At 50.6% G+C, this 20,430-nt stretch overlaps 1 protein-coding gene and 1 long non-coding RNA gene across 4 annotated transcripts; one reads left to right on the top strand and one right to left on the bottom strand.

Annotated features, from left to right (window-relative positions):
- Positions 1–383: 383 nt before the first annotated feature.
- Positions 384–1,430, bottom strand: LOC135424452 (uncharacterized). The gene is made up of 2 exons (XR_010435228.1): positions 769–1,430; positions 384–675 (listed from the first exon to the last, which is right to left on the bottom strand). It is a non-coding gene; the product is annotated as an uncharacterized LOC135424452 (long non-coding RNA).
- Positions 1,431–2,446: 1,016 nt separating this feature from the next.
- TVP23C (trans-golgi network vesicle protein 23 homolog C) lies at positions 2,447–9,398 on the top strand. Of its 3 annotated transcripts, none has more exons than XM_064675679.1 (7): positions 2,447–2,554; positions 3,697–3,776; positions 4,708–4,852; positions 5,313–5,402; positions 6,983–7,114; positions 7,200–7,328; positions 8,088–9,398. In XM_064675679.1, exons 1-7 carry the CDS (start codon positions 2,552–2,554, stop codon positions 8,118–8,120), a joined length of 612 nt encoding a protein of 203 aa, XP_064531749.1. In that variant the 5' UTR covers positions 2,447–2,551; the 3' UTR covers positions 8,121–9,398. The 3 variants fall into 3 exon arrangements, with proteins under 3 accessions (XP_064531749.1, XP_064531750.1, XP_064531747.1); XM_064675677.1 differs by lacking the exon at positions 2,447–2,554 and adding an exon at positions 2,740–3,065; XM_064675680.1 differs by lacking the exons at positions 2,447–2,554; positions 4,708–4,852 and adding an exon at positions 2,733–3,065.
- Positions 9,399–20,430: the final 11,032 nt, after the last annotated feature.

The following is a 20,430-nucleotide window of genomic DNA, read 5'->3' on the forward strand; positions in this document are numbered from 1 at the left end:
GTATAAAATAAAGGTTAGAGTTTCTATTTCCCCATTTTTGTTGATAAATGCCTAAAACTGTACTTGGTTGTGGAAGGTACCCTGCCCATGGCAGGGGGGTTGGAACTAGATGATATTTAAGGTCCCTTCCAACCCAAAGCATTCCATGATTCTGTGATTTCCACTAATGCTCAGGACTTAAATTGCCTTGAGCCAGGAAGACAGAAACCTCTCTAGTTGTCCAGCTTTGAGTATTTAGGCCAGCATACCATAAATTTCTTATTCTCTTGCATTAGAGGCTTAAGACAGGCCACTCCTGCCCATGGACATATCAAGGGGCCTTTCAGCTGCAGTTCTGCTTTGAAATGAAAGCCTCTGAAACTCTCCATACAGTGGGGTCGTGATTAGCTTTGATTTGTTTATTTTAATGTCATCTTCAACTCCCAAAGCCTGGGATTAAGCCAGACCTTGTAATTGTGTAAAATAACAAGAGGGGGGCTGGCAAGTGGCCTGGATCAGCACATCTGTGCCACTGGGACTGTCACTGCCTGAAGGGGCTTTGCCTGGCTCTGCTTTCCAAGCAAGAAGCAGCAAGGATTTCACAGGCAGCCACAGGATGGCACTTTCTCCAAAGAAATCAGGCGTAAGTCCAGCCAGGGGTCCTTTGGCACAACCCCCTTGGGAAAAAAACATCTCCTAGAAAGAGAGAGTGATGGGAAAATATTGCAGAAAGGCTGATGCCTTCTTAGCCCTGCTGAAGTGAGGAGGATCAGAGGGTTGTGTTCCTACTTGGAGTCGATAAATCAGCACCTCCCTCCAGGTGTGTGGGCTCAGGTGCTTGGAAGATGCTACAGCCAACAGAGGTGTTGTGAGATCACCTACAGGGCAGTGCTGGACCAAGTCCTGGGATCAGCTTCAGCTCAGCACAGCAGCTGCAAAGTTGGGAGAGGTTGTCACAGAGGCACTGGAAGGGAATTAACCTGTGGCAAGATGTCACATGTGGCAGGTGAAGTCACAGAGGTAAATGAGAGGAGGTGGTTTTTCATAGAATTCCAGAATGGTTTGGGTTGGAACAGACCTTAAAGCTCACCCTGTCCCACCCCCTGCCATGGGCAGGGACACCTTCCACCAGCCCAGGTGGCTCCAAGCCCCGTCCAACCTGGCCTTGGACACTTCCAGGGATGGGGCAGCCACAGCTTCTCTGGGCAACCTGTGCCAGGGCCTCCCCACCCTCCCAGGGAACAATTTCTTCCCTATATCTCATCTAAACCTACTCTCCATCAGTTTTACCACATTAACCACTCACTTCCGAATTAAACTGTCCCGTCCTGTCCCCTGGACCTTCACATGTGCAGAGGTGACAACCCGGGGGGCAGTGGCAGAACTGGGTCGTGCAGGACGTGACACACCTGCGAGCAGAGAAACCCACTCAGGGGGGTGCCAAGAGAGTTTTCATGCAAGTTTTGCCAAAATCGGGTGTCACTCACGTTGTACCTGTCACCCACAAAGTGCAGATGTTACCCTGATGTGATGACACAGCGTTGATGTCACAGCAATCCTGTCTGTGCAGCTCCACGGGTGTTTTTGAACAATTGAGTGTTGGTCAGAGCTGGAAGCGTTGCCATTTCAGCAGAAATACCTGATGCTTCACAAAGAGAATAAAAAAACCCCCAAAATCCTCCAAAAAACCCCCCAAAGAGGCAAGACTGCCCCCTTCAGATATTTTTCAGGGGTACTTCTGAGTTGTTTGTTTTTAGGGGTTTACTTTTATTATTATTATTATTATTATTATTATTATTATTATTATTATTATTATTATTATTATTATTAATTGTCTTGTTGTTTCGTTTTCTTTTTGCTTTGTCCTCCAAGCAAACATTCGGCCGCAGGCTGTAAAAAGAAAAAAAAAAAAAAAAAAACACAAACAAAACAAAAAAACCCCCAAACCCAAAACCCCCCCAAAAAACCCCCATCCAATAAAATCCCCCAAAAACCCCAAACAGGCAAGATTGTTCCCTTGAGATCTTTTTCAGCGGAATTTTTGACTTTACTTTTTTTTTTTTTGACTTCCGGATAATTTAACACAGAACGTTATGTGCTGCTGCGTCGCGTCATAACGGGCCGGGATCGGCATCGGCATCGGGGTCCGGGATCGCGGTCTGGGACCGGAGGCCGGGATCGGGATCGGAGGCCGGGATCGGGATGGGAGGCCGGGATCGGGATCGGGGGCCGGGATCGGGATGGGAGGCCGGGATCGGGGTCCGGGATCGGGATCGGGGTCCGGGATCGGGATCGGGGCCCGGGCGGTCCCTCACACGGTGCCATTCCCACCCCCTCCCCTTCCGTTCCCCTCAGGGCCTTTGGCGGGAGCGGCGCGCGGACACGTCTCCCACCTGGCCCCCGTCAGCGCGCACGCGCGGGCTGGGAGGGGCGGGGTCACGGGGGCGGGCCGCGCCGCGATTGGTCTGCGAGTGTGCCAGACCGGGGTGTGGGCGGGATCACGGGGCGGGACGCGCCGCGATTGGTCCACGGAGGTGACGCTCGCGGAGGGGCGGAAGTGGCGGCTCCGACCATGGTACCGGGATCGGGGTTGGGTTGGGATTGGGAACGGGGCCCTCGGCATTTGTCATGGGACCGGGATCGGGGTTGGGGTGGGATTGGGAACGGGGCCCTCGGCATTTGTCATGGGACCGGGATCGGGCAGCCGCAGCCAGGATCGGGATCGGAGGGGGGCCCTGGGCATAGGACCAAGATCAGGATTGGGATTGGGATCAGGCCCGGCAGCGGTACCGGGATATGGGCGGCAGCCTGCGGGCCCCGGGACACCGAGGCGGTTCATCCCAACAGCCCCTGGTTGTTACCAACAGCCCTTGTGGTGCGCTGCCGCCCGGTGTTTGACACACACACATTCCCTGATATGGGAATGGAGAGCTCGGGGGTGTCACATATGATGCCTTAAAATCTCTATTATGTAGGTTTTCAGGCATCACTTTGGCCCGCTGTTTACAGGGTCACAAGAGGCAGGGCTTTAGTCACAGCAATTTCCCACCCTGGCCGCAGTTCGGGTCAGGAATTCTCTCTGAAGGGTCAGTAACAGAATATGCTTCCACTTGAGTTGTTATTCAGGCAAGAACAGGAGGTTTCCGAGGCTGCTGGTTAAGCACTGGGAACAGTCAGTGTTTTTGAGGAGCTCTAGAGCCACAGGGCTGGGCTGGCACTGCTGGGGGCACGAGGGGCTCAAAACACTAATTCCTCAGGAGAGGCAGCACTGATCTCTGCTCTCTGTGGCCAGGGACAGCACCCAGGGAATGGCTGGAGCTGTGCCAGGGCAGGGTCAGGTTGGATCTCAGCAAAAGGTTCTTCCCCCAGAGAGTGGTTGGGCACTGACCAGGCTCCCCAGGGCAGTGGGCACAGCCCCAAGGCTGCCAGAGCTCCAGGAGGGTTTGGAGAACGCTCTCAGGGACAGGGTGGGATTGTTGGGGTGTCTGTGCAGGGCCAGGAGTTGAACTGGATGACTCTTGTGGGTCCCTTCCAACTCAGGATATTCTACCATTCTATGCATTTTTTGTTTTGTATGTGGTTAAATCTTCACATTCTTCCTTAACTAATTTTGATCCCGAGGTGCCTCTGATTTTCTGGGTGATCAAAACTGTCCCTGCTTGAAGTTAGAAATGGATTCATTTTTCTCATGTAACTCTTCTCTGTTCCCCTCTTCAGGACAGTGATGACATTGAGGATGTGTCTCTCTTTGATGCAGATGATGATTTATCCAGGAGATCAAAAAAGTCAAAAATAAGGTCAGTGGCCACAGAGGGAGTTTCTAGATGAGCTCTGGGCAGAAGTGTGAGGAAGGAAGGACTGTCATGTTACATCAAAATATGTAATGGCAAATACTTTCTTCATTGATTTAGAAGTTATGGAGAGCAATTTCTGGATAACTGAGTGCACCAGTTCCAGAAGCTCAGTTGGGATCTGTAGATCTGTGTTTTCATGTTTTTGGGTGCCCCCACACTTGATCTGTGTTCGAATCCCCGTGTGTGAGGAAACCACAGTGACACAGCTCTGTGTAAAAGGGGTTCTCACCGTGTCAGCTGCTGGGGCTGGGCTGGTCCATTATCTCCCCCCAAATGTGTTCTGTGCTGCCCTGCTCTCTGCCAAGTCCTGGCCTGGTTAGTCCAGCTGGCTCCTTCCTTGTTCTGCCCAAAATTGCCCCCCTGGAGCATTGTCCATCCCTCATGCTGTGACCTCGGCTCTCGTTTCTGACCTGGAAACCAGAGAAACTCAGCAACCTGGGCTAGTGCAAGATGTCTCTGCCCATGGCAGGGGGGTGGAACTCGATGAGTTTAAGGCCCTTTCCACCCCAAACCATTCCATGATTCTATGAAATCAGGAAGGAGGGCGACTCTGCTGTGTTGAGAAGTGACATCTTTCCTTTAGAGGAGTTTTCTCTGTCAGAACCTCTTTAAATTTACCCCATAAAAATTGCCATGTGTTGAACAGCAGGTGAAGCTCCCTGTCCCCTCCCACCCCAAATCCTGCCTGCATGTGGGATATCCCTGCATGCAGAATGTCTCTTCCTTGTGGTGACTTTCCACTCAGTTTGTGTCCCATATTTTCAGAACTTGTTGCACACTGGGTTCATGTTATGATGCTGATCCTTATGCTGGGAGATCTCTTGGCAATGTCATTTGTCTGAAGGAGCTGTGACTGTCCTGTCCTTCATTCCAGGCACCCAGTGGCATCATTTTTCCACTTATTCTTCCGAGTCAGTGCCATAGTTGTCTATCTGCTCTGTGAGCTCTTAACTAGCAGCTTTATTGCCTGCATGGTGACCATTATCCTCCTCTTGTCCTGTGACTTTTGGGCTGTAAAGGTAAGTTCCTCTTATGCTTTTTGTTATCTTTGCCTTACTGTGTAAAAATAATTGACAGTGATATTCATGTCTTAAAAAAGTAACTTCTTTGTGCCTTTGCTGCAAAATGATGCCCAAAAATACCCTCAAATTCTGTGATGGATTGCAAAGTGTTATGAAATAATAAGTCTGTGTACTTGGTTTCATTTTGAAAACCAAATAGGGAATATGTTTTAGACTTTCTTTTGAGGCAGCACAAGCTTTGTTATCACATCATTTTTGAACCAACAGAAATCAGTCATTTGGCATTGTACTGGACATCCTACAAAACAGATTGCTGTGGGCATAAGGGCCTTGTAATCTTGTTTTCCCAAATGTGAGGCACACAAGCACCATGGAAAACAGCAACCCAGGCAGCTGAACTTTGGCAAGAGGTTTCTTTTAGCAGGAGACACAAGGCTGATTGCTCTTCTTGTTTCAGAATGTCACAGGGAGACTGATGGTTGGCCTTCGCTGGTGGAACCAGGTGGATGATGATGGTAGAAGTCACTGGGTGTTTGAAGCCAGGAAGGTAAATTCCTTTGGTTTGTATTTTTTTTAATCTTTTAATTGTTTCTGTTTTATGAACCCCCCTATTAATTGGTGGCTGTGCTTGTGAAGGTAGATTGCACAATCTACATTTACTTCCAGCCACAGGTCTGTCACCATGGGCTTGTTTCCCAAAGGCTGCTGGATGAGCTTTTGGATTGTTGAGTTATTTAAAAGTTCTCATAATGTATTGAGCTTAATGGTAGTAACCTAAAAGTCCCACATGAGAGGCAAGAAAGGTTCCCATGCTGTATCAGTATCCTACAAATTTTCTAGTGTGAGCTTGGAACAGCTGATGTAGCTTTTTGCTGCTTTGGAAAACTATTGGAAATAGGAAGAAACACACAGCTGGTCCTGGCTTTGCTTTGCCTTTGTGTTCCTGATGCCTCTCTGGTGTCACATCTGTCAGACATGTCACATATTTGCCACTTTGGATCCTTATTTTAGTTATAGGACATAGAGGAATGGCTTCAAACTGAAAGAGAGTAGGGTTAGATTGTATATTAGGAAGAAGTTGTTCCCTGTGAGGGTGGGGAGGCTCTGGCACAGGTTGCCCAGAGAAGCTGTGGCTGCCCCTGGATCCTTGGAAGTGTCCAAGGCCAGGTTGGAGCAGCCTGGGACAGTGGGAGGTGTCCCTGCCCATGGCAGGGGGTGGAACTGGATGAACTTTAAGATCCCTTCCAACCCAACCCCTTCTGGGATTCCCTGATCTCTGGATGGAGCAGATCTGGAGTGCAATAAACATCCTTTCCTAAATCTCATGGGAGCACTGCAGTGGTTTAGGGATTGAACCTAAACCTTTCTCCAGCTCAGTTTGTGCACTCACTGCAGGCACACTCTTTCTCAAAACAGTGCTAGTTTAGAACAGCTAAAACACATTGGGAGAGGGGCAAAGTGAGCTGAACTGCTGGTGGTGTGAACTGGTGGTGGAAACTTGCCTATGAGATGTTAATCCAGTCCAGACTTTTTAGCTGTTATAGGAGGTGTTTGCTTGGGGTCTCCTGCCATGTACAGACTTTATAAAATCAACAGTGTGTGTCAGACCTCTGTGCTTGTAAAGGAAAAATCGCCCTCCTTGGATGCCTAAAAATATTACTATTTATTTCTACCAGTGCTAGGATTAGTGAAATTCTGTTTGTCTGTGTTTTTGGAGGTAGAAGATTCCCCCTATGCCTGTTTCTAAGCTTTGTAAGTGAACCATGCAGTAAATTCACATTTCCCAAACTTTTAGCCCCAGGCATTACAAGAGGATTTGAGGCTGCAGCCTCCACTGTGTCTGATAGAAAACTGACAAAAGGATCCCATAAATGCAAACACTTTCTGGTGCTGAGAGGTCTTTATGTGACTAATAATGAAATTAATCTTGAAATCACCCAGTGCTGTTGTGTGGAGGCAAAAACCAGGGAGCACAGGGATTCTGCACTGGTTTTAAGGACAATGAGGTCTCTACAGTGGAGCAGCCTGTTGGTCCTCCCAGGCAATGGTGTGACTCTTGGGGATGGTGCTGTGCAGGGTTGGACTCGATAATCCTTGTGTTTCTGTGATCTTCATTCCTGTTTTTAGGTATCAGCACAAGGGAGTAAAACCTCATCTGAAGCAGAGTCCCGAATTTTCTGGTTAGGCCTGATTACCTGTCCCATGATCTGGGTGATATTTGCCTTCAGTGCTCTCTTCTCTTTCAAAGTCAAGTGGCTGGTGAGTTCCCTCCTCAGCTCCATAACGGATCTTGCACCCCACAAATAAGGTGGTGGAACTCTGACTTTACCTTCCTGTGCCACAGGCAGTGGTTGTGATGGGGGTGGTGCTCCAGGGAGCCAACCTTTATGGTTACATCAGGTGTAAAGTTGGCAGCAGGAAGAACCTGACCAGCATGGCAACCAACTACCTTGGGAAGCAGTTCCTGCGGCAGGTAAGATTCCCAGGGCTTTGGAAACCCTGGGAAAAAATAATAGTGTGGCTCCAGAAAAGAGTTGTTATTTAGGGTTCTGCAGTGGGTTATTTAGGGTTCTGCAAGTTCACACGTTGCCTCCTTGTGAATTTGGACTCCCTTAGTTAAGTCAATCTCTTGCTAATTATTGTCATCAAGTCCCATTTGCAGCATTGTGTATTTTGCTGGTGCCATGGACAAGTGCCAGAGGATTTATTGGGATATGTCTGGTATACTGGAAAAAAGACTCTTAGCTAAAAGGGCTGCCACTGCCCTTTATGTTCTTTCTCATTTCCACCCAGCTCTTCTCAACAGCTCCTTTTCTGCCCCAGCACAGGCTTTTCTTCCTTCCATGGGGCCCTGCAGCTGTAGGAACAACCATCCCTGTTCCACTTCATTTAACTGCAGCTTTACTGGTTTTTCTGGCTGTATTAGATGACTCTGGGGAGTGGTGGTTTGGCTGCCCCAAGTTCACAAATATTTGCTGGAATTACTGTCACCAGTATGATCAGAAAAGCAAACACTGATCACCTTTCTTGGCACTCTGTGCTGGGATCATCCTCTTCTGTAGCTTGATTTGCTTCTGAAAATCTTGATTTGCTTCCTTTATACCATGGCAGTGGTTACCCAAAGGCCCAGCCCTGTCTCAGTCTCTGGCAGAAATGAATGTCTTGCCCCCAAAATCACAGCAGTGACTCATAGTTCTCCTGTCCTTTTCTTCTTTTATTTTGCCTCCTGCAGACTGTGGCTACAGAGGAGCAAACAGCATCCTGAGCATGGTGGAAGCCTCAAGCCAGGCTGGATTCACAGCAGTGACCAACAGAGAACGTTGCTCAGACCGGGAGGTTTGGGAGCTGCACACGAGGTGTGAATCAAAAGAAGTAAATAAATTGTGCAAGACTTGAGGTTAACGCTCCTGGCAACTTATATTCCATTTTCCACTAGCAGTTTGTGTTTAAGTCCTTTCTTTAGTTTGGTTAATTAATTCGCTTAGACTTTAAATCGAAAAACATCCTAGGTGGGTTTCCTGCAGGTTTAGAGCTACTGGATGAATTAAGTGATAATTGCTGGAGATTCTTCAGAAAAGCCATGCACAAGCTGAGCCTTCTGTCACCTGGGAACTCCTCAACTCCTCCAGCAGTTGGTGCCTCAGATAGTTTGTCGTGGACATCACTGTGTTTTGCTCTTGGAGGTTGTTGCTGCTTCTTTTCCAGTTTAGGTAGTGACCTTTTGGCCCTGCATCCCTCATTCCGTGGTTGGAACAGCACTGAGAGGTTGCAGTGAAGGACATCTACAGGAATTGGAGCTATTGGATTAGTGGGAAGATCACTGAAGTCTCGTGGAAGCTGCAGAAAGTGAACTCTGAGCAGCTCCAGGCCCTGGTTTATGTGAAGCATTCACAGATCTCAGTAACATCCCAAAGCCCTGGATTTATGGGAATCCCTGTTCTCCCTGTGGGCCTGTGCCTGTATGGAGAGTGTAGCAGTTCCAAGGAAGGCTGCACACATCATTGCAGTGAGGGGAGTGAGAGCAGCCCTTGTCTGACCAACCTGTCACAGCGAGGCCATCAGCTGTCCTGGAGTGTGTGTTGGGGCCACAGGGCTTTTCCTCAGGCCAGGAGGGTGCAGGGATCAGCAGGGAATGTGACTGACAGGGTTTTATCTTCCTGGAATCCATGTGGTGTGCTGAGGAGTCTGTGGGCTGGCCAAAAAGCCTTTTGTAGGCTCATGAGACGTTGGCTTGCAGTGTTCACTGGGATGGCAGAGAGTGGTGTGTTCAGTGTGTGGAGTTAAAAATCTGTACAAAAAGGGTCTGTTCCTTCTTGTGGGATTTGTGCTTGAAAACTTTGGATGAGGTATTTTAAATGAAGAATGTGGGTTTCTCTTTGAATAGTGGGTGTTGTAAATTGTGGGATTGCATTCACATGGTTCCTCTCCCTGTGTTCCAGCAATACTTGGGAGCTGTACATTTAACTCTTTGGATTGATACCTTCCTTTTGTAAATAAGTATTTATAAAATCTTGAAATTAAAATAATGCTTTGTTTAACCAGAGCAGACATTCCTTCTGTGGTTCGTGGCTCAGCTCTGTTTCTACACCGTGTTCTTGCCATGTAGCTTTAACAGGGGTTAAAACTCTTAAGTCAGATGGTGCTGCTTCATGAGCTCTGGGCACAGTTCCTTTCACCCAGGGGTCTTGAAAGTTTTCCCTGTGGAAACACTCTCTTCCTGAGTGTGCTGGAGTCTCTTAAAGGCTTGGCTGGAGAGGTTGAAATGCTCCTTCTGAGAGCAGTCAGAGGTGCCCCCTGCTCAGGTCTCTGGCCTGTCACTGGAAATGCTCGTGGCACCATGATGTGGGAACTTTTGGACCCCATTTACATGGAAAGGATCATTTATTTCTATGTAAACAGGCAAAATTCAGTGAAACCCTGAAGTAAAGACACTTCTCCAGCCACACGGGGCCGCTGGTCGGACGTGATGGAACAGGAATCCTTCCTGCTCCTGCTCCTGCTCCTGCTCCTGCTCCTGCTCCTGCTCCAGCCCAGCGAGCCCCAGTTTGCTGCTGGTCAGAGGCGCTGGCCCAGCTCCAGCCACGAGGTCGTTCTTTTCAAGAGTGTTAAAATTTTTGGACTTAATGTTTATTCTCCTGCTGCCAAAGCTCCCCCCAAACTGCTGGAAAATAGTACTTTGCTGGAAGTCGCAGTTTATTTAATCAAGGACAGAGGCATTTCTTAGGACGTGCCTTTAAATAGAGCCCTCTTTGGTTTATTTTTAGCCTCTTGGCAAACATTCAGTCTTTTGGCTTCTGAGAAACTGGCAGTTAATTGCATTTCTCCCCAGTGTGGATCGGAACCAAATTTCTTATCGCTGCTGCACTTGGGTGTGAGTCCTGTTTGATTTTCACTCACTGTGTGCTGGGGTTTCCTGGGGAGCAGGAAGTGGGAGTTGCCACAGAGCAGAGAAATTCTCTGAATGTGCTTTTTTTTCTTTTTTTTTACCACAAGCCTCAGGACTCCACACCAAGCCAGTTCCTTGAGCATTAGCTGTGTAATGCTGGCCCCACCTCAGCCCTCCAGAGCTGGGTGGGGGCTGAACTTTGAGGCTTTACAGAGCAGAAATACTCCAAAAGCAATAATAATAAAATACTCTTTGCTCTGACATAGCAAAGTACGCCTCTGATGTTGTGAACACAGGGGAAAGGTGGGCTTGAAATCATCCTCATTTTCCATTTTTGAGTCCTTGGAGCAGAGTGCCTTGGGCCAGCGAGGAGCTTGGGGACAGACTGGGCCCTGGGGACACTTGCTGTCTGTTTTTGGGGTGCACAAAGTCTCACCCTTCCTGTGTGTCCTGAGCTGCTCTGGGGCTGTTTGGTCACAGCAGGGACCTGTGGTGTGCCCTCCCCCACCGTGCAGCCAGCTGGGTGCTGGATCCCCCTGGAAGGTGCCAGGACACAAGGAAGGATTTCAGGGACACAAGCAGTGGTTTTCCTAGCCCTGTGCTTTAACAGGTTACCATTATGCACCTGGATGCTCTAAAACAAAAGCTTTCAAGGCAGATTTTCCCCATCTCCCCTCCTCCTGTGCTGGGGAAGGGCACAGGAGGATGCTGAGTGTGCCAGGCAGCCCCGGGCACTTGGAGCCTGTCTTTTCCTCCCTGGATTCCTTGGAGACTTGCTGGGGCTGGAGGCCTGCAGGGGAGGGGTCTATTGTAGCAGCTTGGCAAGGCCACAGTCAGCCCTGCTCACAAGGGACAGGACATCCCAGCTGGTATTTCCTAAACAAAAAGCTGTGTGAGCTTTGGGAGAGCAAAGGGAGTGTGACCTCTGGGGAGAGCCCGTGAGGAGGGTGGCTGTGGGCCAGGACCCAGCCCCGCTTCCAGGGCTCCTTGCAGGAAGGAATTTCTCGCTTCCCTCCTGCCTTTCCTGAGCAAACAGCCCCAATTTGGGAGCAGGCAGCCCTTCCCACCCTGCGAACCCACCGCCAGCCAAGCGCCTCCCCACTGCCTTGATAAGGCAGCGAAGGGCAGAGAGAAAGGAACTGCTATTTCTGTGTCACTGAGAGCAGCATTTTCGTGCCACAGAGGCCACGTGGGCCTGTGTGTGCTGAGAGTGTGTGCTGGCAGCACCCTGGGTGTGTTGGATGCCATTCCAGTTCCTTCCTCTCCTCCCCAGGGCCAGTGTGTGGCTGGTGTTGGGCACACGCTGTGCTGGTTTCCACCACTCGCCCACAGCACTCAGAGGCTTGAACTCCACTCCTCTTCCTCAGGGAAAGCATCACTTGTGGTGCTCTCAGCACCCTCTCCCTGCTCCCAGCCGTGTCCTGAAGCTGCAGGAATGTCTCCTGGGTCACAGTGCACCCCTCAAACCCAAGGCTTGCCTCGAGCAGCAGCTAATCCCATGTGCCTTGCAAAGCTGTGGGGAAATGGCAAGCACAGCCACGGTCCCAGGAGCACCTTTGTACCTCCACAGGTTTGGGGCTCCCTCAACGTCACCTGGTGGATTTTGGTGCCATTAATTTGGCCAATTCCTTTCCAAGCCCATAGAGATTCCTGGTATTTGCAGTGTCCTGCAGCAGAGACCTCCACAGATAACAGTGTCCATGGAAAGATGTGTTGCATCTCCTTCGTGTGGAAACTGCCTCCCACCTAATTTGGTGCCCATCTGGAGAGGGAAGGGAAGGCCAGGGGTCCTCTGTGTTTGCAGCTGTATATGGCAGAGACACTGAGTTTTGTGTGGGGTTGCACTGCTTTAAACGTGGGCTTTGGAATTCCAGGAACAGACTTAAACTGCTGCTGGGATCCTGCTGGATCTGCTTGTTGGAGCAGCTTGGATTTTTTCCCCCAAACTATTAATTTGTAAATTATCCAATTAATGGCTGTTCAAGCCAGATCATCTCATCCCCCAGCTGCTTGCTGCACATTTCAAACAGCTTTAATATTTGCCAGGTGGGACTTGGCAAAAGCCACATTGATGCTCTTCTCTCTGTGATTCTTCTCTCTGTGAATCCTGCTCTGTAGAACTCCAGTTTGCTCATCATGGGAGCTGGGCCTTCTGGTCTGCTGTTCCTCATATTCCTTCAAGAATCCTTAAAGAAACACCAGGATCACACTTGCCACCTTCCACCCGTCTGGCACCAGGAGCAGCAGTTGGTTGGGGGATTAGTTACTCAGTGAGTTCATCCCTGAGCCCTCTGGACTGCTGTTGGAAACCTCCTTGGCCTGCTGAGTTATTCCTTTTCGTGTTACCAGCTACAAACCTCCTCCTATTTAATTAATTTTGAGTGAGTTCTTTAGCTTTTTTTCCCCCCTCTTTTTTTTTTTTTTTTATTTTAAATTTTTTTTTCAATCCCAAAGCAACATGTAAACAACTCCATAGTAACCTCTGGAGTACATGAGTCATTCAGCTTTTCTGCCACAGGACATACTCCCTTGCTCCTGCCTGCTCTTGTGTTTCCAGATTAAAGGAGACAGTTACTCATGGTTTCCTACTGAGTGTACCAGTGTTGAGTCCGGCCCTTTTTTATGCTCTGTGTAACTTTCCCCCTTAGAGAGAGATCCTCAACCCCTCTGGGACCTTCCATGCTTGTCATCCATCCCTCTCCTCTAAAGTTTAAAACTCATACCAGTTTCTTTTCACTGGTAGCTGGACTAGGTTTTGCTTTTGTAGGAGCCCTCCCTCACATCTGGACCCTGTAGCAGAAGGAATTTGTGTCACCTCTGGTCCCACATGCACTTCCCAACACCTGAGAACCCACTGGAGGTGCCCAAACCCACCTGCAGGCAGAGTCCTGACCCAAAACATCACCTAAAATCTCTCTGGATGAGGACAAAACTACCCCCCTTTTCACACAACTCCAGGGTACGTGAGCACCTGATTTCTCATGTTTTAAACATGGTTGTGCCCAGAAATTTGGTTTAATCAGGATCTGGACTGGATGGAGGAGGGGATGGGGACTTTGCTTGGATCCTGTTCCATCCCTGGCTCACAGAGCAGATCCTTGTTGATGGGGCTCAGCCAGGAGCTGGGGCAGGAGAGTGACCAGGGCGGTTTGGGGGCTCTGGCACCAACACCCAGGATGTGGGACCTTCATCAGGCATCACAAGCCACACTCAGACTGATCCCTCCGAGCTCTTCTGCAGCTGCTGCGAGTGGGACACCCCAAATCCTGCTGTTCCCGAGAGCAGCCTCAGCACAACAGGACAAACCCGCAGGATCTGTAACATCCCTGGGGGATTTTTCTCTCCGCTTGTGGAGCAGCATCCCCTGGGCAGCCTTTAGAGAACTGTCAACCAGCGATCCCCCGGACAAACCCTCCTCAACCCCCACGGCCCTGGAGTCGAGCCTGCCCTCGAGTCCCTCCCACAGACCTCAGCCCATCCTCTCCCATCCCATCCCTCTCCCGTCCAAACCCGGCAGAGGGAGCTCTTCAGCTTTTTCTTTTTCTTTTTTTTTTTTCTTTTTTTTTTTTTTTTTTTAAAGAATAATTAAATAAATAATAATTTAAAAATGGAACAATGAAAGTTTTCTGGGAGGGTTGGTTGGAAACTCCTCCGAGGATCAGTCCTGCGGCGTGTGAGAAGCTCCAGGAGCAACCTGCCAGCCCGACACATCCCCTGGGAACGTGGGACTGCGGTGGGAAGGGTGTCACCTCCCCGGGTGTCACCCCTCCTCTCCGAAGAGGGGAACGGTCACCAAAACCACCTCGGAGCGCTCTGGGGCCGCGCTGGGATAGAGCGGGATATAACGGGAACATGATTCACCGCCCTGGTGTTACAGGGTGGTGTGAGCAACCGCTGGAGCTGGAAAAAGCAAGTAAAAAGTGAATTTACTGCCAGCTCCGTGTGTGTGGGACCGGCTGGCGGGGCTGTCTCCTCGAACAGGCGTCGGGGCCGTCCCGATTTCCATCAATGTTCCCGAGGAAGCCATTCAGCCCCGGGGCCAGTTCCCAAATTTCTAGGGGTACATGGTGCCCCACTGCACCCCTGTGGGTCCAGCACCCCTCCTGGGACACGGGCTGGGTGTTCCTGGAGCAGCACCTCTGGGTTTGGGCCAGCTCCTGGTCTGCCAGCCCCTGCTCCTGGTTCCATAGCTCCGAGCCTCCTGCTCCAGATCCCAGGGACTGTCCTCTTTGGAAGCACCTTGGCAAGGATTTGAACTGGGACTGCTACAGCTGGGCAGTGCTGCTCCACCTCCCCCAGTGATCCAGCGCTCTGGCACCTGCCCAGGTTGGCAAAACTCAACCATCTCCCCAGTTCTGCTGCCAGAAACCAGGAGGGAATTTTACCGTCGGGTTTAGAGGGAGCTGGGCAGGTTTAATTGTTGGACACCACAAAAAAGTTGTCTCAGGTGCTTCCAGGCTCCAGCACCTGCCATCGGTGCTACAAAGTGACAATTGGATGCTTTCCCTGCCATTCAAATGGTGACATTTTGGGATGAGAGGACTTGGGATAAGATGACCTGGCACCGCTGGCTGCCAGGTCACGGCCCCTGGACTAGGGAGGTGCAGCAATGTCATGGTGGGGCACTCAGCCTGGCTCAGCAACACAAAGCACATCAACCCTGGTCTTTTTGGTGTCAGACTCAGCTTTGTTTTGCATGGGAAGGGATGGGGGAGATGTTCCCATGATCCATGAATGGGTGATGAAGAGCCAGGGCAGCACCTCTCCTCCCTCCCAGCCCATCCCATGTGCCAGCCCTGCTCAGTGTGGGTGCAACACTGCTCCCAGCACATCTGTCCCAGCTCAGTGGCTTTCCTCAGCTGGCAACCATGGGACTGCACAGCCCTGAGCCTGGGTCCCCAGAGCCCTTGGGAAGGACCTTGGGAAGGACCTGGCTCCCTCAAGTCCTTTCCAAGGTGCTAGAGAAGGTCCTTGGGAAGGACTCGGCTCCCTCAGGTCAATCCCAAGCCTCCCTCTCACAGCACTGGGTGTGGCTGGCCTTGGTGATGGGTGAGGAATAGCTGTCACCCCTCATCAGGCCTGCACACCCCTCTGCCACAGGCAGTTCCAACCCATGAGCTCCCAAATCCATCGTGGTTTTCCAGTTGCTCCTCATCCCTTGTGCTCCAAGCAAGCAGCTCAGCCCCCCTCCTTGGGTGTTCTCACCCAGAGCCATCAAGTACAAACATCCTCAGGATAATTTTTGGCAATGTCAAAGTTTCTGGCTTCAGATCCATCGCCAGGACTCGTCATTCCATGTGGCTGCTTTCCCCTCCCCTCGCTCCCACCAGACCCTGCAGTTCTCTTACACAATTTTAGGGCATCCACACAACAACCAACCTGTTATCCAGGCCTTGCATTCCATTTTTACAAGGTGGGACCACAGTTTGCACACCACAGCCTCACCCAGCTGCCACCCCCACCCATGCCAAGCCCTGCAGCACCTTCATCCTCATCCTCATCCCCCACCAGCACCACGAGCACCACGACCATGTGTGTCTCGTGGCTGCTGCTCACTCAGGTCCCTCTCCAGGCCTGGGGCCACACGTGTGTAACACAGGACTTGGCCTCAGCAGGGCTTGGGGGTTATATTTTTATTAAAAGCAGCAAGAATTGATTTCCTCTCCCCTGTGACCTGTTGCCATCAGTGCCCATGGATGGCTGTGAACACTGGCACTGATGGAACAGTGTACCCTGCCCTTCTCCCACCACTACAGGGGGAACTCTGAATTCTTGCTCTTCATTCGCAACTTTAAGGTCTCTTTTTTTAGCAGGGAGGAAACTACATCAAATGCCAAGGACTTTTCAAGACTTCCATCCAGTTTATGTCTGTGCCCAGGCAGTTTGTTGCCCATCCCACTGCTCACTGCCCTTGCTGAGGGTTGGGGATTTTGGGTGGCTGCACTGATGTCATGTGGAGGGTCCAGAGCCACCCAGGAGATGTGGGGTGAGCAAGGAAGGAGCTGCCATCTCTAGGCTGGGCTGATGCACTTGCTGGCACAGGTGGAGAGGAGTTTGGGACCTTCTCTGTCCAAAACCTGCCTGTGCTGGGATCCCTGCTGTGGTGTCTTCACCAGCCCCGTGACCACCAGGAGATGACCAGCAGGGACTGACCCTAAAGTACAGCTGCTCCAGCTGCTGCAGGCACTGAGGTGGGACCTGCAGAGCAGGCTGAGACCTGGAGCTCAGTGGACACGTCCTGCAGGGCCATAGGACAACCCTGGCAGAGGAAAGAAAATCCATTCCCTCCTCAAAGCTGAGGAAGGCTGTCCTGTGCCCAGATTTCCAGTGTAAGCTTTACTTGCAGCCCAGCCCTGTGTGATGCATGTGGGCACCCCACAGACACTGGAAGCAAAGCAAAGAAGGCTTGTGGCAAAAGCAGAAAGTGAATCCTGATTTCTTGGGCAGGAGGAAAGAGCCCTGGAAGGATTACATTTCACAGGACTTTCTTTTTGCAATATTGGTTTGTATCACATTAAAGTTCAGACTCTCTTTTCCCCAGGGTTGTTCTACAACTGCCTGACTGGAGGGTAGAGCCAGGTGGGGGTTGGTCACTTCTACCAAGTGACAGGATGAGAGGAAACAGCCACAAATTGTGGTAGAGGAGGTTTAGATTGGCTCTTAGGGAAAATATTTTCACTGAAAGTAAAGGAAGGCATTGGAAGGGACTGCCCAGGGAAGTGGTGGAATCACCATCCCTATAAGTGCACAAAACACATGTGGGTGTGGCACCTGGGGACGTGTTTAGTGGTGACATGGTGGTGCTGGGGGAAAAGTTGGACTTTGTGACCTCAGAGGGCTTTTCCAACCTTAACAATTCTATGATTCTTCCTGGAATTAGGTGATTTCATGGCCTGACAAAGATCAGGGTGGCTTTTTCTCCACAAGCAACTAGAGAGCTCAGGGGTATCCCACCTGCCCCCCTGCCCCCAAACACCAGAAGCAGCAGGTATTCCCTGCTCACAGCCTGACTCCCTGGGCAGGGAATAGCACAATGGCCTGTTATCCTGCTTTTCACCCTCCTACTGAGTGAGATCCTTTCACAGAGGAAAATCAGAGCCCCACACCTGAGCCAAACACACCATGTCATTGAGCCCTTGAAATTAAAAGTGGCTCAAGCATAAAACTCACCAAGCTGGACTACAAATCAAGCCTCTGCTTTCAGGCAAGCCCAGCTGGCTTATAAATCACTCCCTCCTCGCTTAATAATTTGTATTAAGAACATCTTCAAATTCATGTCCTCAGGTCGAAAAGTCCATTAAAACGAGAGTCCAAACGACTAAGGGAGGATTTTACATCTGTATCCAAGTTTGCAAGCAAATATAGGCATTTGTAGGAAGAGCTGTCATCCTCAAAGTATTTCTGCAAAAAAAGAATAAAGCCCAGGCAGGGAATGACTAATGGGAAAGGGCAGGAAAGGGCTGATCCATGGGCTGATCCATGGGCTGATCCATGGGCTGATCCACGCTCGAGCTGCAAGGAGTTTGGCTGTGGCTGCCTGGCTCCACCTTGACCTATGCAAATCTGGTTGAGTGAAGGCAGATTTCTTAGGAATATACAACTTTTCCCTGTTTTCTACTGGCTCTTTGCCAGGCTGGGAGGGGAGGGTGTGCAGCAGTGAGGGGGCTCACGGGGTCTGTGCCGTGCTGGGGACCACAAAAGGCAGCGGAATTGCCTTTGTGTCCTTTGCTTCTGAAACACCAAAAAGTCTGCCTGGGTTTTTTTTCCATGTTGAAAAATCCCTTATAAAATAAATTCCTGAGGCTGCTGAGAGCAGGAGAAATTCGACTTTCCGCACATTTTCTGCAGGAGGGTATCGAGGGTCTGGGATCCCTTCACTCTCCTCCCTGTGCATGCACTCAGGATTTCTCCCAGGAAAAGGGGGTTTGGGAATAGGTTCATGTCTCTGTGAAGTTTGGAAGGTGGGAAGACATCATCCATGGGATTATGTGTCCATCTGCAGCTGGGAGAGCCAGGCAGAGGAGCCCCACAGAACAGGGCTCTGGGGTACTTCCCCTCACAGCAGGAGCTGTTTTTCAGTTTGAAATCACCTTCCCCCTGTTCTTCACCTGCTCAGCCCCTGGGCAGAGGGGTTTCATGGCCCTGTGCAGCTTGCATAGATTTGGGATGGATTTCATCCATTTTTTGAATGTCAGCAACTGCTTTAACTGAGGCTCAACAACACCCAAAGGTGTGGAAGCACCAGGAGCTTTGCAATTCCCTGGGTGGATAACTACAGACACAACCCTCCTCTGCCTCCTGAGCATCCTCTCCTGGCTGGGAGCAGCCCCAGATGTGAACTCCACAGGAACTCAGGTCTCTCCTAGTCTAAATATGCATTGGAAGGAAATTCCAGCTCAGGCCCCTCCTGGCAAAGCTCTCGGCTCTGCTCTTGTGGTTTGAGCACGCAGGACCTCTGACTTGCAGCTGCAAATATCTTGTAGTTACACAAGAGGAAGCAGCACAGCTCATGTGCCTGGGAATTATCCCGTGTCCTAAAGCTTTGCCGGGCCTGGAAGCCATCTGTGTGACCCTTCCCGGGGTCAGAGGGGAGACATTCCGTTTTTCCCGTGTCATTCGGGATAAAAAGCCAAATATTGGTGCTCACAGCCCTGTGTGGGGACACTGTGAGCTATTTTTTTTAAGACATGAATTAGCAACGCCCGAGTGAGCGCAGCCAGCAGCCTCGGGGGCCTGCAGGCACACGGCTGGGGATGTGTGGGATGTGTGGGATGTGTCACAGTCCTTCAAGGAAAGGGCAAAAAAAAATAAATGAGCACAAGTGAAAGGCTGAAACCTTGCAAGTCTGCAGGACTCAGCAGCTGCAAGGGGAAATGGGAAGGATTTCAGTGTCTGGAGAGATTAAAGCATGGACATGGATCCATGTGGAAGTGCTGGCTGGACACTCTAAGATGGGCAATTTATGGCAGTTCATGACATACATTGGCTGGTAGTGGAACAGTATCAGCCATCAGCAACCACAGCAGAAGGTTAAAATTCACTGATTTACATTTTAGTCACTTGGTTTAAACCAATCCCATACAGGTGAAGTCAAATTCACCGAATTTTGACCCCATGGACCACCCATGAACACCCACCCACGAGCACCCACCCACACCCAAGGAGTTGTGGTGCCCCAGATGGGTTTGAGGTGCCCAGCTCCAGACGTGACAACCCACTCCCCAAAGAGCCTGTTTCTCCACAGTTACAACAGAATAGAATATTACTCTCAATATTTAATTACTCAGGACAGAGCTGTGCATCTCCTGGCTGCACCTCTTCTTCCCACCAACACAAACACAAGCTGGGGATGTGCCAATAAACCAGGGTATATCCCAGCCTTCCAGAAAAGGTTCTGCCTCTGCTCCCTGGGATGGGATCTTTGGGGGAAGACCTGGCTGGTTGTGTAGTCCCATGATAAGGAAAGGTCGTCATGGGCTCGTTGTGTTGGACCAATCCAAAGCCATGGAGCTGAAGGCTTTTATCCTGGGTTTTTATTTGGGAACTGCCCAAATGTGGGTGAAGGGACAGACTTTTTTTGGGTGCACAAGGTGAAAGACAAGAGGCCAATGTGGCCATGGGTGGACAGAGCAAGGCCATGACAGCCTGGGTGACAAAGCTCCCCCCCTGTGCCAGCGGGTGCCAGGGCCCTTGTTTAAGCCTCCCAAACTTTCTCCTGAATCTCCATCCTCTGGAGATGCCACTGCCAAGATGAGGTTTTGAGTCTCAAACTGGCACTTTGCTCCTCCAAGAAAAAGTCCAAGCCATGAATGAGGAGAGGGGGAGTGGGGCTGATTTGCATTGGAACATTTCCTACAGGGAATAAATGAGGCAGCGTGAGGAGGGGAGGAAATCACCCTGGAGAGGCTGCTTGTTTATCACTACTCACGCTGCTCACAGACAGGAAAAGTGGTCCCTGACTTCCCCCATCCCCTGGCAATCCGAGAAGTTGTTTTGATGTGTCGGGAGAGGCGTTGGAACTGTCCGAAACACCCACGGAGAGACGCGTGTTCCCACCGCTCCCGCCCCGCCGAGCGGCCGGGGCTGACTCAGATTTCCCGGAGATCCTCTTATCTCGTCCTGCCCAGCGCTCGCTCGGCAGCGAGGGCGAAGCAGCAGCCCCTGGAAAGGCCCTTGGAAAGGCTGCCCT

The sequence above is a fragment of the Pseudopipra pipra genome, chromosome 19, assembly GCF_036250125.1.
Source record: "Pseudopipra pipra isolate bDixPip1 chromosome 19, bDixPip1.hap1, whole genome shotgun sequence".
Taxonomy (NCBI): Eukaryota; Metazoa; Chordata; class Aves; order Passeriformes; family Pipridae; genus Pseudopipra; species Pseudopipra pipra.